General features: G+C 38.1%; 1 protein-coding gene across 1 annotated transcript in view; it reads left to right on the top strand.

Annotated features, from left to right (window-relative positions):
- Window positions 1–14,186, top strand: part of atp9b (ATPase phospholipid transporting 9B) — a 49,865-nt gene that overhangs the window by 12,236 nt on the left and 23,443 nt on the right. The window contains exons 5-11 of the mRNA XM_042506389.1: window positions 200–308; window positions 1,005–1,063; window positions 2,131–2,182; window positions 4,825–4,919; window positions 7,237–7,317; window positions 9,382–9,457; window positions 11,933–12,009. Of these exons, the coding sequence (XP_042362323.1) occupies window positions 200–308; window positions 1,005–1,063; window positions 2,131–2,182; window positions 4,825–4,919; window positions 7,237–7,317; window positions 9,382–9,457; window positions 11,933–12,009 (549 nt within the window). The remainder of the gene's footprint in view (window positions 1–199; window positions 309–1,004; window positions 1,064–2,130; window positions 2,183–4,824; window positions 4,920–7,236; window positions 7,318–9,381; window positions 9,458–11,932; window positions 12,010–14,186) is intronic.

Below are 14,186 nucleotides of genomic sequence, written 5' to 3'. Positions count from 1 at the left end.
CTCAATTCATATTTTTCAATAATTCACAGTTTCCATGAAGTTTAAGACTTTTCAATTTTATTAAGTGCTAATAAAGTGAGACATATACCTCACTTGTGTGGAAAAGTCAGTTTTATATATTATCTTAATGTATTCTGGTATTAATTAAGCTTTCTTAAATGATCAAGGTGTGATTAATGTGAATTCTTCTGTCACTCAGGGTTTTGTTTTAGCTGTCACGATGGTGCGAGAGGCTGTGGACGAAGTGCGACGGTTCCAACGGGACAAAGAGATGAACTCTCAACTCTACAGCAAGCTAACAGTGCGAGGTCAGTGACAGGAACGAGAGAAATCTATCCGCACTCCTCCTCATGCCTGTAACTGTTTGCTGACATTATGATAATTGATATTCCAGCGTATAGTCAAGCTCTCCCAGTGCAATTAAGAGACGGCACTCCACTGGATCTACACTTGTAACAGAAGTCATTCTTCTCGCTGTAATTGCATTGATTTTTTTTTCTCTCAGTTTCTCAAGACCGTATGATCTAAGATCTGTCCCTGTGTTGAATGTGCGGTAAAATCCCCCTGTGAGGTATCTGTGACCGTGGCTCTCACACTCTCTGTGTGCTGGTTGTGTGTGCTTGTGAGCGCAGGTGAAGAAGGGTCGCAGCGGATATTGAGGCAATATAATAGAGAGTGACCCTATGTGCCGTTGTTTTTGTCTATGCCTCTGACCAGAGATGAAAACAGAAGGGTGTTAAATTATCATGCTGGAGGTAATCAATCTGTTAGAAAGTGAGAGAGAGAGAGGAAAGCCATAGCAAAAAGTGGACTGTGGTTTTAGGAGTCAGCGTCATTTTCAAGTGCCAGAAATCAATATCTGCATTTTATTTCATATAGTTATTTAAAAATTACAGCATATCTTAGAAATGAAGCATTTAATTTTAATGTGAAGTTACTTTGGGATTGCTGACGGTTTTCTTTCATGTTTCTTTTCATTTAACCTGTCTTTCTCCTCACTGTAGGTAAAATTCAAGTAAAGAGTTCAGACATACAAGTTGGGGACCTGATAATCGTTGATAAGGTAAATTTTGTGTACAATACTTAATTTTAATATGAGTTACTCATTACAAAAAAGTTGAAGGGTGCCATACAGAATTTCTGCTCATTTCTTCATAAGCTTCTCAGGTTTGAGTTAATTTAGTTTTTTCATTTTTGTGAAAGTTCACAGCATCATTTTTAGGTGTGGGACAATATACAAGTTTTTTCAAAGACTGTAAATAAAAAAATAAGTTGAATGTGGTGAATTTTTATCATCGGTCATTTATAATATGTACAGCAGAACCCAAAGAGACTGCTATGCACACAAAAATAAAAGTGATTCTGAAAGAAAAGAGGCTCCAAACTCACTGTCAAAAACACTTCATATCCAAAGATATGATGCTGTTTCATGTAGTTAAAAAGCCTGGCTTTTTAAGATTTTAGGTTTTTCATGTAAACAGATGTTCACTGAAAGATGTGTCCTATTTATGATGCAATAAGTATTTGTTTCCTAACAGGATATAATGTAAAGTGATTCCAATATGTTTTAGTGCCATTTTAAGAGTTTTAAGCATATTTTGATGATGATTAACAGAGTAATACAGTGAATCACAGTTATTTTGGCAAGGATCATTTGAAATTTCATATCCCCTCATGTTTAATAATTTTACTCTAGTCTTGGTGCAAGTCATTGATTTTGTGCATCACTACAGTCTCCCCTCTTCCAAATTATGAAAAGCCACATTTTACAGGTATTTTGAATGATCAGCCACTTTAAACAAGACAGAATAACTTGGATTTGAAAAAAGACCACGTACATCAGAGTTTTTCTTTACTGTGTCTTGGAAATGGACAATGCACTTTTGATACTATAAAACGCCCACTCACTTGTTAAAACGTGATCTTTGGTTTCAGCTCAGCTGACATGAAATGTAGCTGCTGTTAGAAAGTGGACAAGTTAAATTTCCATTACCGTGTTAGACAGACTTTAAAAATGGTTTCTCCTTCACCCTCTGGTCAAGGTATTGACCTTGTTTAATTATTCAGGAAGATTCAAAGGGCTTTTGCGACAGTGCTCAGTAACACACTGCCATTTTCTTTCTTTTGTAGAACCAAAGGATTCCTGCAGACATGATTTTCCTGAGAACGTCAGAGAAAAACGGTGAGCAGGCAAACTGTGTCAGTGTGATGCGGAACAGCGCTGAAAAGACGTAATCACGACCAGCAAAACTCCTCCTGGAAAATAAATATTATAAGTATACAAATACAAATATAAATATTTGGATAAACATAAGTAAATCATTGCAATCAATGATCTAGTAATGCTAAACAGACACAGTAGCTTACAGTTGAACTTTGTGTGCCCTGTGGCTCTTGAACCAACTGTGTCAAGATCATTTGGGTGAGAAATGTGAGTTTTTTCCCACACTTCCAGTCCTTTGACATCATCTCTCCGAGGCAGCCTGTGATTCATATGATTTATGTCACATTCTTCTGGTGACTGATGATGCAAATTCCAATTAATCAATGAGCTGCGTCAGATCCCAGCTCTTTTCTACGGGGCATTGGGAGGAAATGTTCTGAGGACATCATTTCCATCAATCTCTGATATGCCAATATGCTTGGCAGGGAATTGTTGATGTCTTTATGCCTCAAATACACACATACATAAACACACCCTTATCTTTCACACATGCTGTCTCTTATACTTAGTCTTTCTCTCACACACACGCACACACACACACACACACTCACGCACACTCACTGATCTCACTGATCTCACTGATCTCACTGATGCTATGTGAGGAGCTGAAGTGTCATTACAGTAGAAGGAAAACATGAATCATCCTCGTGTTAATGTTTTCCATCATAGTTATTCCTCCAGGGATGGTTTATGGCCGCCCTTTGCCCTCTCTGTCAAATAGTTGCTCCCATCCATCAGTTTCATATGTAATATTACCTCAGATCAATACAGGTCACGACTGCTCAACGTTTATCGGACCACAGCGTGTCCACAACAGCCAAGGAAGCTCTGGGTTCTGCTACAGGCTTTAATGCGCTGTGCTGTTGGCAATTTACATAGGGTTTATTACAGTAACGTCATTTTTACCAGCAAAATGTGTTTTAATATATAATATACAATGTCCCGCAAAGATGTGTGAAAATTAAGCTTTAAGCTTTTTTTTTAACCTGTTCAGCAACACAAACTTAAACTGATTCATCAAAACAGTCTTATGTTTGTTGGCTGAACAACCTTCAAAACTTCCTTTACAAGAAGTTTGCAAGAATGCAAAGTGCTCAGTTTTATTGAAACATGCATAAAATCATAAAAATCATACATTTTCTATATGTAATAATGATATATCTATAAAAGAAAACCCTCGTCTTTGATTTAAAATGAGACTATGCAAAAAAGATGCAATAACATGATGTTTGTCTTACATTGAATTCACAGGCTGTAAAATGCACTTTTTATCAATTCAATCCACTCACAGATTTTGCTGCTACAGATCATAGACTGTATAAAAAATTGCTATAGCCACTGTGACATCACCCGCTGGTCTGCGGACTCCGGCTTTGAAGCCTAGAGTTTGGCCTTTCAGCCAACTGCCATCTTGATTTTTGTTTTTTTTAGCCAGAAGTAAACATATTTGGATGAGTGGATGGAGATGAGAGGAGTGATGGGTGATCTGACTCATTAGCACTTCTTACACAGAGATCCTGCGATAAGGCTGCACAAAGACCTTTCCTTATGTCAGCTCTGCTTTTTATATCGAACCAAACTATGCCGGGATAATGCCACTGCAGTGTGATTTTAGACAGCATGCTGGCATTGCGGAAGTAAAACAGGAGTGATAGACATAATATGTAGCACAGCAGCGTCTGTGTCAAATGTGAGATTAAACATTACATATGCATTGGGCTACGCTTTCTTAAAAAAAAACCAGCATAACATGGTAACAGCATTGATTTATCTGTTCAGAGCAGAGGACAGTCGGCTCCTGGACCTCTTTTTTTTTCCAGTTTGCGGACTTCTTTGAGTTGGCTGCTAACTGCTACCAGCTGCTTTTTAAATCTCTGACTGCAGCTCCTACACATAACATGTCAAAAAGTCACACACATCCATGACGCTTTCCTGCTAGCTGTCCTTTTTGTACAGATGTTGATTTGGCACTGTTTTAACCTCTGCTGCCAGGCTTAAAGGAAAGACAATTTTATCCCCATTCGGCAATCGTACCTTAATAGTCAACAAGTAGGTGGCATAATAGCATGACACTCCTGCATTGAACAGGCACTGTAAAACAGGCTATAGACTGTAGCGATGCCTTGCAGAGACAGCGTGTCACACAATGTGGCCCGCCCTTAATTATGTATGGCTTTATTTTACTTATTTAACTTTTTTTAATTTAAATTGGTGAGCTATATATAAATTTAACCCCAGTACAGTTTTCTTAATGAGGCAATAACATTTGAGAGCAAAACCATTTTTTTGTACCAGGCTTTAAACATGTTGAATTCTGCTGTAAAGTCTTACATTTTAATGTGGGGGTCTGTGGTGATTGACTTTTTAATAACTCACTTGGTCTGGAGTTACTTATAGTGGCTAATGAGGGCAAACTTTGATAGATATTGCTTTGTAACTAACATTACCAAGCCAGCTCACTAAATTCAGTCTACTTGTGCTACTATTATGCTTTGTTTGTAGCGTTTGTCTTTATTCTTTAACTGATTCTTGTGGCCAAAGTTGTCACCAACCTCGTAACAGACACAACAGTCTTGAAGCATTTATGTCCTTTCTTTCAGGTTCCTGTTTCATCCGAACAGACCAGCTGGACGGAGAAACAGACTGGAAACTGAAGGTTGCCGTTGGCTGCACACAGCGACTGCCGGCAGTGGGGGTATGGATACATTACCATGTGGTGACTCTCTGGTAACAGACAAACCAATTGTGAATGCGCGTTCACTAAAAGCATTGCTCATCAAATGAAGCTGTCTGGCTGTGATGGAAACCTAATCACTGATGACGGACAGCAGCAGCAGTCTGAACCTGACAGCAGCTTCCTTTAACTGGAGGTGATACTCAACACCTAAGATTTAAGTTGAGTTGATGGAGTTTTTTTGTTGCCACTTAGTGTGATCAGAGAATTAAAGTTTCAGCAAGTCATTAGATGATTGAGCTGTGGCATCCATATTGGGTTACTAGAGACCCAAAGACAGGAAGAGTTCTTTCACTTTAAACACGATTCAACCTCGTTATAATGTTGTCCCTCAATCTGGAAAGGATTTATTCTGAGTATTTGAATCTTACTATGTTTGAATGTACACTGATATTCCAACGTTACTCAGAATATGAAAATATTCTTAATTTAATTCGGGTATTTGGATATTCCAAACCAGGCATTTATTCCAAAAGTAACTTTTTTTTTTTTTTTTATAAAGATGCGGGATATGTTGGTATTAATATGTTTTTTGGAGCATTCTTTGGACATGCATAGAATGCATTCAGAATATGCATTTTAACTGAGGTTTGTATTGCAGTGGACAATATATGGCCTCCTGTCTGTTTATGATCACCTGTGTGCATTTTTATGGATAACTTGTGCACAAATCAGCCCACCAAATGTTTGCAGGGCTAGTGTAGAGATGAATGCCCCAAAGAAAAGCCCACATGTCTCATAGGAAGGAGAAACGCACATACTTTAAAACATTATGAAAGACTTGGATATCAACAGGTGTTTAGATATGCTGCAATATCACAATACCAACTTTTTCAAGAGGGTTTTGGAGGGAATGAAAAAGGGGGTCTGTGTTTGCACAGTTGAACAGTTCAGCCGCTGGTGGGAAACTTGATGCAATGAAGCCAAATGATTAGTTTTTTTTTTTTATTTGATTTTGCTAATTGTCAAAACAACTTCTGTAATTTGTCTTGTATTACAGTACATCAAATGTTTCACATGAATACAAAAAACAAAACATCATTTAACTAACCAACAAAACCGTACAGCAAACGCTACAAATCACATCAGACATTACAAAAAGGAGATACAATGCAACATATCGATCAGTTCCTATTTCATAAGTTTCTCTAATGGTAGAAATTGAACACACATGCAGTAGTGTTACCTCAGATTATTTGTCAGAGTCTGCTGTTCCTGCTTAATAATGAATCAGGTCATGCTGTATGAACTGGATGATAAAATTTCCATGAATGTAGGCGATCATATTTTGATTTCCACTAAGGAGCAATTTGGAAATTAGTGTTTTTAGTAAAACTTTTACGTCCTTTCCTCCAGAATTTTTTTATGTCATGGTGCTTGTGAGAGTTGTCATGCTGTAAAATTCCAAAAAATCTGAGCAAATCAGATTTTGCTTGGATTTTAAGTAAGTAAATATTATGTAAGTTAAAAAACCAACGACATCTTCAGAGTAGTGACTGCATTCTTACTTGAGTGTTTTTATTCTAAATCACTAAATAAGTCCGGTTTGTTCAGCAGCTGCATTGATCTCTCTCACTGCATCAAGAAGCTGCTGAGTCTCTGAACCTTCTCGTGTAAAATGCTGGAGCAACACTACTCTCCATAGGGGGTTCAGTAAAATAATCTTCCCTGCTCCTCTTTAACCGCTCTGCCCGTGTTCTCACCAGGAGAACACTATCTGAGCATGACTGAGGCTTGCATGGCTGCTGCAGAGGCTGCCTGCCTGCCTGCCGGCCTGAATAATTTAATATTTACAATCAATTTGGTTCCACTTGGAGTAAAAAAAAAGGTGGTGTTAGGTGCTTGACAGGCTGAAGGCTGCAGTCTTACTTGTTGGGTTGACTGAGAAAAACAGATGATTGAGGACTTTTAGAGTTGTGTCTTCTTTTGAAGTTTGGTTTCTTTTTGGGACAGTTTAGGTTTTTTAAAGGGGGGTTGTATGAGATATACACTCTAAAATTGCAGTGTAGTTGTGGATCAGATTTTGTTAAGAGAATAAAGAGTTCATAACATGAAGATGATGGAGATGACAGCATTAGAACGAGCATAAATGTACAGACTGCAAACATGAAAGCAGACTAAAAATTGCAAAGATCAAACACAGCACCCAGTCAAAGTGTGACTTTGTCCTTTTAAGAAAAAAAAACATCCTGTGTGGTAAAATAATCACTAACTGTGGTAATCTATTAATTTATTACTACTGAACCTTCATCGCCTTTGTTTTTTTTTCATGTCTCAGGATCTCTTCTCCATCAGCGCCTACGTCTACGCCCAGAAGCCTCAGCTGGACATCCACAGTTTCGAGGGGAACTTCACAAGGGTACAGTAACTTGCTGACATATTTATAACCTGTTAAACACATGCAGAGTTTCTCTATACAAACTGGATTGACAGAGAAGATGTGTATCACCGCAGTGTGTTGACAAGCGCCAACAATGTCAGCTTGTGTGTCCATCCGGGCCCGTTGTTATCTCCAGCAGGCGCACCTCTTACATCACAGGCAGGTTCTCGCTGCTCCAGCTCCATCCATCCCGTCTTGCTTGTTGCTCAGTGATTTTTTTTTCTTCCTTTTTTTTTTTTATTAATAGCAGATTAGCGCAGCCCCCACAGAGAGGAGAGCTCCAGTACAAAGGGAGGCTTTGTGGCCCGTCTTCACTCTTGGCCACACACCAGGCTTAGTGAGCGAGCACTTCCTCCGCTCATTCATCCTCCGCGGCCTTCCTTTGCATAGCGTGTGCTTTTAGTCTGAGCAGGATGGGAAAAAAATGGGTTCCCACAGATCCGCAGCAAATGAACTTACCTATTTATGAGGGTTTCTTTTTTCCTTTTTTTTTCTCTCCTTGAGACGGATATGGTGGCTTTGTTTCTGTGGTTTTATTGAGATCCTCTGCAGTTATGAACACCGTAGTGTGATGCCAATGTCAGAGCGGTCAAGCACTCTGCAACCTGCCATTTATTTTTCATGCACCTCTTCCCATGTTTGAGTGGATTGACAGGATGTGGGTGCTTAGGTATCATAATTATCATATCAGGCAGGCAATTTGAGCTGAAACTGGAGCCTTGACTCTGCACCCCTGACTCAAGCCATTTTCAGCTTTCGTCTTTATTTAAGAGAGAGAGGTAAAACCGGAGGGGGGAGGGTGAAACAAGAGGCTCTCCAGGGGCTTATTTATCACTGAAATCTCATCTACGTGCACTCTCTATACTGTTTTTAAAAGGAGCCTCTATCGCCATGCCAAATCTAGTGAAAGTATTGATAAAGGGACCACTGTATTGCTACAGTCTGCACAACTGTGTCAGGTGCTTGTGAAAATTAATGGCACAGCAGAGCCCGGTCATTCTGGTCAGGCTGTACGCTTAACTGAGCTTGTTTCTCTTGTTCTATAGAGCTGAAATTTTTCTTTTCAGGGGAATTTTGTTTTCCTTGACTAAATGTTTTGGCTAAAACAAAGAACTAAATGGAAAAAGAACTGTGGGGTTTTTACTGTATTGTGTGTAATGCTAGCTAGTTGTACAGAAACTATTATTAAACATTGCTATTTTATTTTTGAGACATCTCAACAAATACTGTGAAACAAGTCCATCACTAAAAAAGTCTCAGAATGGCAAAAGAATAAAATGCCAAGAGAAATCCTTTAACCATGAAATTGTACTGTTTTGTGTTACAAAAATGATTTTCAGAGAGTGTTTAAAACTACCAAAACCACCACCACAGTATAAATATGCAGCTGAATTTATTTGAATTTCAATGAAACCCATAAAACTAGCTAGTTCTGCAGAAAATTGAAGTCATCGCCATATTTTTTGAGACCTCACTACAATTATGGTAGAACAAGTCTGTCACTGAAAGAAATGTGTGAATGTGAGCCAAGAAAGCACAGAGCAGCTTAATATATTTTACTATCTTTCTTTTATTGTCAAAAGCAGTCAGAAAGTGAATGTCAAGATCAGTTTTAGCTCCAATTTTCATTTTTGAAGAGAATTTATTGTTTAAATATATCAGTTGTCTTCTACTGTCTAAAAGCATTTAGACATTAGAAGATTTTCCAAACTTTACAAAACTAACTGAAAGTAGATTAATTGTTTGTAATTTGTAATTAATTTGTTGATTAAATTTGGATGGCCTACTGAAGTATGTGCAATATAATTCAGATTTTACGTTTCGTGCTGTGGAGCAGTGAGGAAACAAATTTGACATTTATTGTTTACCACTAAACCTGTAATTCATTGGCTTTAGTGTTAGAAAGTTGCGTGGACACACAGTGACAACACAGTGACAATATAAAGAATAAAGTTTGAACCATAGCTGCTCTGCTACACTGTGTACTTTACTAAATATAGACAAATTGTGAAGCAATGTTTTCCTTTTTTATTTCCCTTTTAGGAAGACACAGATCCACAGATACACGAGAGTCTGAGTATTGAAAACACTCTGTGGGCCAGCACAGTTGTTGCATCTGGTAAGTGAATGAAATCCTTCAAGTCAGTTTTTATCTTGAAATTAGAAATAATATTTTTCCAGATGATGCCTTGCAGCCACACATTCCCAGTAACACTGTACAGTAGCTGACAGTGTTTATGTAAGATTTTATGTACAGTCTGCTGCCCATTGAATCTCTGCCATTTTTATCAGAGGGTTATTTTAAAAGCATGAATAAGCACATCTAAATTAGTAAAATGTGTGTTTTCCATCCTTTTTATGAGCATTTTCACTTTGAACATTTAAAACAACTGGAAGTGCATAAAATTAACATATATGTATGTATATATATATATATATATATATATATATATATATATATATATACATATATGAAAAACAACAAAAAAACAACTTCACTCCAAAAACATTTTATGTACTTGTATGAAAATATTGAACCACCGAACACCTTGACTTCATGGCACCCTGCTGTCCATGTCATCCTGGGACTCACTATTACATGTAGCTACTTTACCCAAAAAAAAAGTAAGTAAGTCATCAGCATCAATCATCAGCATCATTGCTTTATGATTCAAAGTAACCATGAAACAAAATTAGAGTGTCTTTAGTCTTTGCATTTGATTGGTCTGCTAAGAAGTGGGCGGGCTTAAAATTAGCAAGAATGGAAGCCACAGCGAATGCGGGAAGATGGTAATGAGCAACGAAAGAAGAAATGACCCAAGAACAAAAAATTACCTGAACATTTGCATTAGCAAAAAACTTAAAGAAAAAAAGAGAAAGTTAAAAAAAAAAAGCAAGATCTTAAATTCTTAAAAATCATAATAATTCAGTAAAATAATTTAAAATGTATAATTAAGAATTTAGTTCACTGGATATTTTTTCTTAGGTTTTTATTTATTTGTATTTTTTAAATGTACTAATCTCTTTTTATTACTTCTTTCTTGCTTATTATGCCGGTGAAATGGGTGCTCATGCGACAGTAAAATTAACTGAATGATTGAATTGTTGAGAATCGTTGTGTAGCATCTCCATACTGACAAACATTTAAACATATAGACATATTGTAGGTGACCAACTAATTTTAACATGGCGGGTCGCCAACAACCCGGTTTTATACAACCAAAGAACTTCTATAAACATGAACTGCATGGCAACCAGACTAAGCCTCTAACTGAGACAGGCCTTTATTTGTCAAAATGTGTCCTCACGCCCAGCTAGTGAAAGGGACTGGGCTTTTAATTGCGACTAGGCTTATATTTGAAGTTTTACAGTACTCAGATACTACTTTTTGACATAAATTTAACATATTGTAAGATAGAAATGCTCAGTCTTTTAACTTATTTTTTTGTCATTTTATTGTGACATTAAGTGATTCTGTTTAAGTTGTGTTGCACAAATTATTCATGGAATTAAATCCTAAATGCGTTTGATTTGATACTGCTATGTGCTTGTTTGAAGAGCTCTGAGAATCCCCACAGCTGAGGTAATCCTCTCTCGCTCCAACTTAGCGATTCCCCACAGAAACAGTTGTGTCAGTTGAGAGTGTTTGTGACGCTCCCAGCGATGGCCACACCATTGATTTGCGGTGTTGCTCTCCCCTCTGGCCTGACCTTGACCAGAAGAACAAACACACACACACGCACATACACACACACACACACACACACACTCTTGCACAAAAAAGCCTGACTTAGACCCCTTACATCATCTCAGCTTGGGAATGTCATTGTCCCTCACAAGGCTCTCCTTGACAGACACTTCATTGCTCTACAGTGGCATTCTGGGCACTTGAACTGGCCCGGATCACCGTGTATTCACTCTCTTAAAGGCCCCAGTCCAGCTGTGACAAGAGAATTAGTTGTTCGCATATTCAAATTGAAGCCTCTCTGCATGCTGAGCCACAAACCATTTGTCACATGGCTCAATATTTCTGAAGTTAGAAGTCAACGAGAGCAATTCATCAGCTTTCTCCTCTGGTCCTGAGGCCATCTGTCTCTTTCTTCTTTCTCTCTCCTCCTGCACGTCCTTGTTTTGTTTTCTGCCCGTTTTTAACTTTCTGGCCATTTTTATAGTTAAGGGATTTCAGGGGCTGTATTTCGGTTTATTATTGCCTTTGCTCTCCCATTAAGCTCATTTAATATTAATGACTTTCTCCCATTAAGCTCATTTAATATTAATGACTCATTAATCCTTTGTAATAAGGCCACCGTAATGAATTGGCAAATAAAGATGGCAGCGTATTGATCAGGTTTTATGAGCTTCCATAGGGTGGCTGAGGCCCTGAGAGTCTCAGCGTATTAAACTCCTGTCTGTTGGTCTGAGTGGCAATGAGACAAAACTGCCTCAGCTCAGCCTTATTGTGTTTCCTCTCATGCCGTTCATCTTACTTGACCAAGACGAGTGTGTGCATGTATGTTTGTGTGTGTGTGTGGGATGGTGGGGGTGGGGTGCAGTTAATGAGCAGCATTACTTTACTTGTCTCTCTCCTTGGCAGGCACGGTGATAGGGGTGGTGATCTACACAGGCAAAGAGACCAGAAGCGTACTGAACACGTCCTACGCCAAGAACAAGGTGAATACTTTTTAGTTTTTTGTATCTCTGCAGGAAGACGGCACATCCTTTGATTTGTTTGAGAGTTTTTGGTCATATATTCTCAATATGTTATGGTATTTTCATCTTTTTTGTAAAGAATGTATATATATATATATATATATATATATATATATATATATATATATATAGTTTGCTGTTTACACTGTCAGAAAATTGCAGAAAAAGCCAACAACAGTTTACTAAAGCCAGAAATTACATCTTCAAATGTCTTCTTTCTTTGACTAACAGCCCCAAACCTAAACATATTATGTTTACTATTGCATTAGAAAAACAGCACTTTAGAAGGTGGTACTAGGTATTTTTTGTATTTATACAAAACCCAACAAACATGAAAATTAATTGATTTTCAATGTCAATTTATAATTTAAAAAAACAACTAATTATTTCTTCCTTATTTAATGGGGCCCTTTTATGCTTATTTTCAGGTTCAAGAACAACAGATTTTCTACTAGAATGTGTTTGCATGCTTTAATGGTCAAAAACCACTTAATCTTCACGTAATCCCTCTGTCTGAAATGCTCCATTTTAGCATTAAAGCTCCCCTCCCAAAATGCCCAATTTGCTCTGATTTGTCAGTTTCTAGGTTTTGGTAACTCAGTGTCCCTGCATGTCTTAGCAGCAGAGAAGACTTTAAGGGAGAATAGCGGCTATGACAAATCCTGAATAAAAGCTTCTAAACTCAACCAAACATGTTCCAGCAGGAATCTCATCCAAAATTGGGGAGAAATTAATGACTCAAAAAATCGACTTTGTATGTTTTCCTGATGTTAGCATGCAATTACGTGTTTGTTAGTAGTGAACTTGTTAGGAACATGACCTGACATACTGGGGTGAAATTTACAAGTAGGCTGTAGGTTAGGTAGTATAAATACTTGCAGTTGCGTGGCTGGAGCGCATGACCATACTAAGAACTCTGTCAGGAGCTGATGTCATACTGTAGACAGAGTAGAGACCAAGTATTCAGAACCCCCTGAAGCCTGAAAGGTTTTCTACTACATACATTTACCTCATTATTTGAAACTTTTACCTTGTTTAATATGAACGTAATTGTAATGCTATGCATAAGACACAAAATACAGAAAAGCATAAAAGTTCCCCTTTAAATCACATCCCTGACATCACTTATATGTATTTTTCTTTCCAAACATTGACAGATTTACACTGATTTTGGAAAAAGAAGTTCATTTAAAATGATTTTTAAAGGTATTTTGGTTTTATATCCTGAGAAACCTGATAAATTAAGATACATTTCAGGCAAAGCATTAACAAACTGAAAATAACAAAATGCCTGTCAGGTGATGCCAGTATAAACATGAACGTTTTGTAAAAGCTGCAGAGGGTGAAACGCCTCACACAAAGTAACATCTGTTCCAAGTTCCCCTCATGCCGTCGTTTTCTCCCCTGCCTCTAATCACTAATCAATCACTATGGTGAGGTGGTTTTTTAACCTTGACTTTCTAGATAAAGTTGGACCTGTCAATGCAAAAGGTCAGCGCCAGTTGCTAATTAACCAAAAGGGAAATTAACTAACCGAGGATTTAAATGACATTTTCAGCAGAAAGTTAATCCCACAGAATCCCCATCGAGTGTTTTGTCCCCAGATTGAGAAGATTAATGAAAATCTGATTCTAAATATAAGATTTTACCTGGAAGATGGTTGAGCTCGATAGACACGGGTCAGCTGATAGAGGCGGGCATCAGTGGGATCTCAAGAGGCGGCGTTTTGGTGCATCCGCCACGCAATGACTTTTACACACAAAGTTATCACCTACAACAGTCTGCACCACTAAAGCTCTCTTTGGCACAACATCGGCCCTTCCTACTGCGGCACAGTTTTGACACAGAGTGTCTTTTATTAAGAACGCTGATGTGGCCGGTCGAACGGCGGGGGCCACTGTTTTGTGTGAGCTCGACAGTTGAGAGGAATTCAATATTTCAAGGAGATGATGTCAGAAGTGCCAATATGGAGACTGGAGATTGGGGGAGAAAGTCGATACAGTGTGGCTAAAGTCACAAGAACGTTTTGGCCTCATATAATCTGTTGTGACACGGGCCAGGACAATGCCGGCACTTGATCAATCTGACAGCACGTCAGACATAGATTCACTCTTTGTGTCGGTATTGTTAGACAGACC

This window comes from Plectropomus leopardus, chromosome 18 (assembly GCF_008729295.1).
Source record: "Plectropomus leopardus isolate mb chromosome 18, YSFRI_Pleo_2.0, whole genome shotgun sequence".
Taxonomy (NCBI): domain Eukaryota; kingdom Metazoa; phylum Chordata; class Actinopteri; order Perciformes; family Serranidae; genus Plectropomus; species Plectropomus leopardus.
The sequence above is the reverse complement of the archived record's forward strand: the minus strand, read 5'-3'. Positions and strand labels throughout refer to the sequence as shown.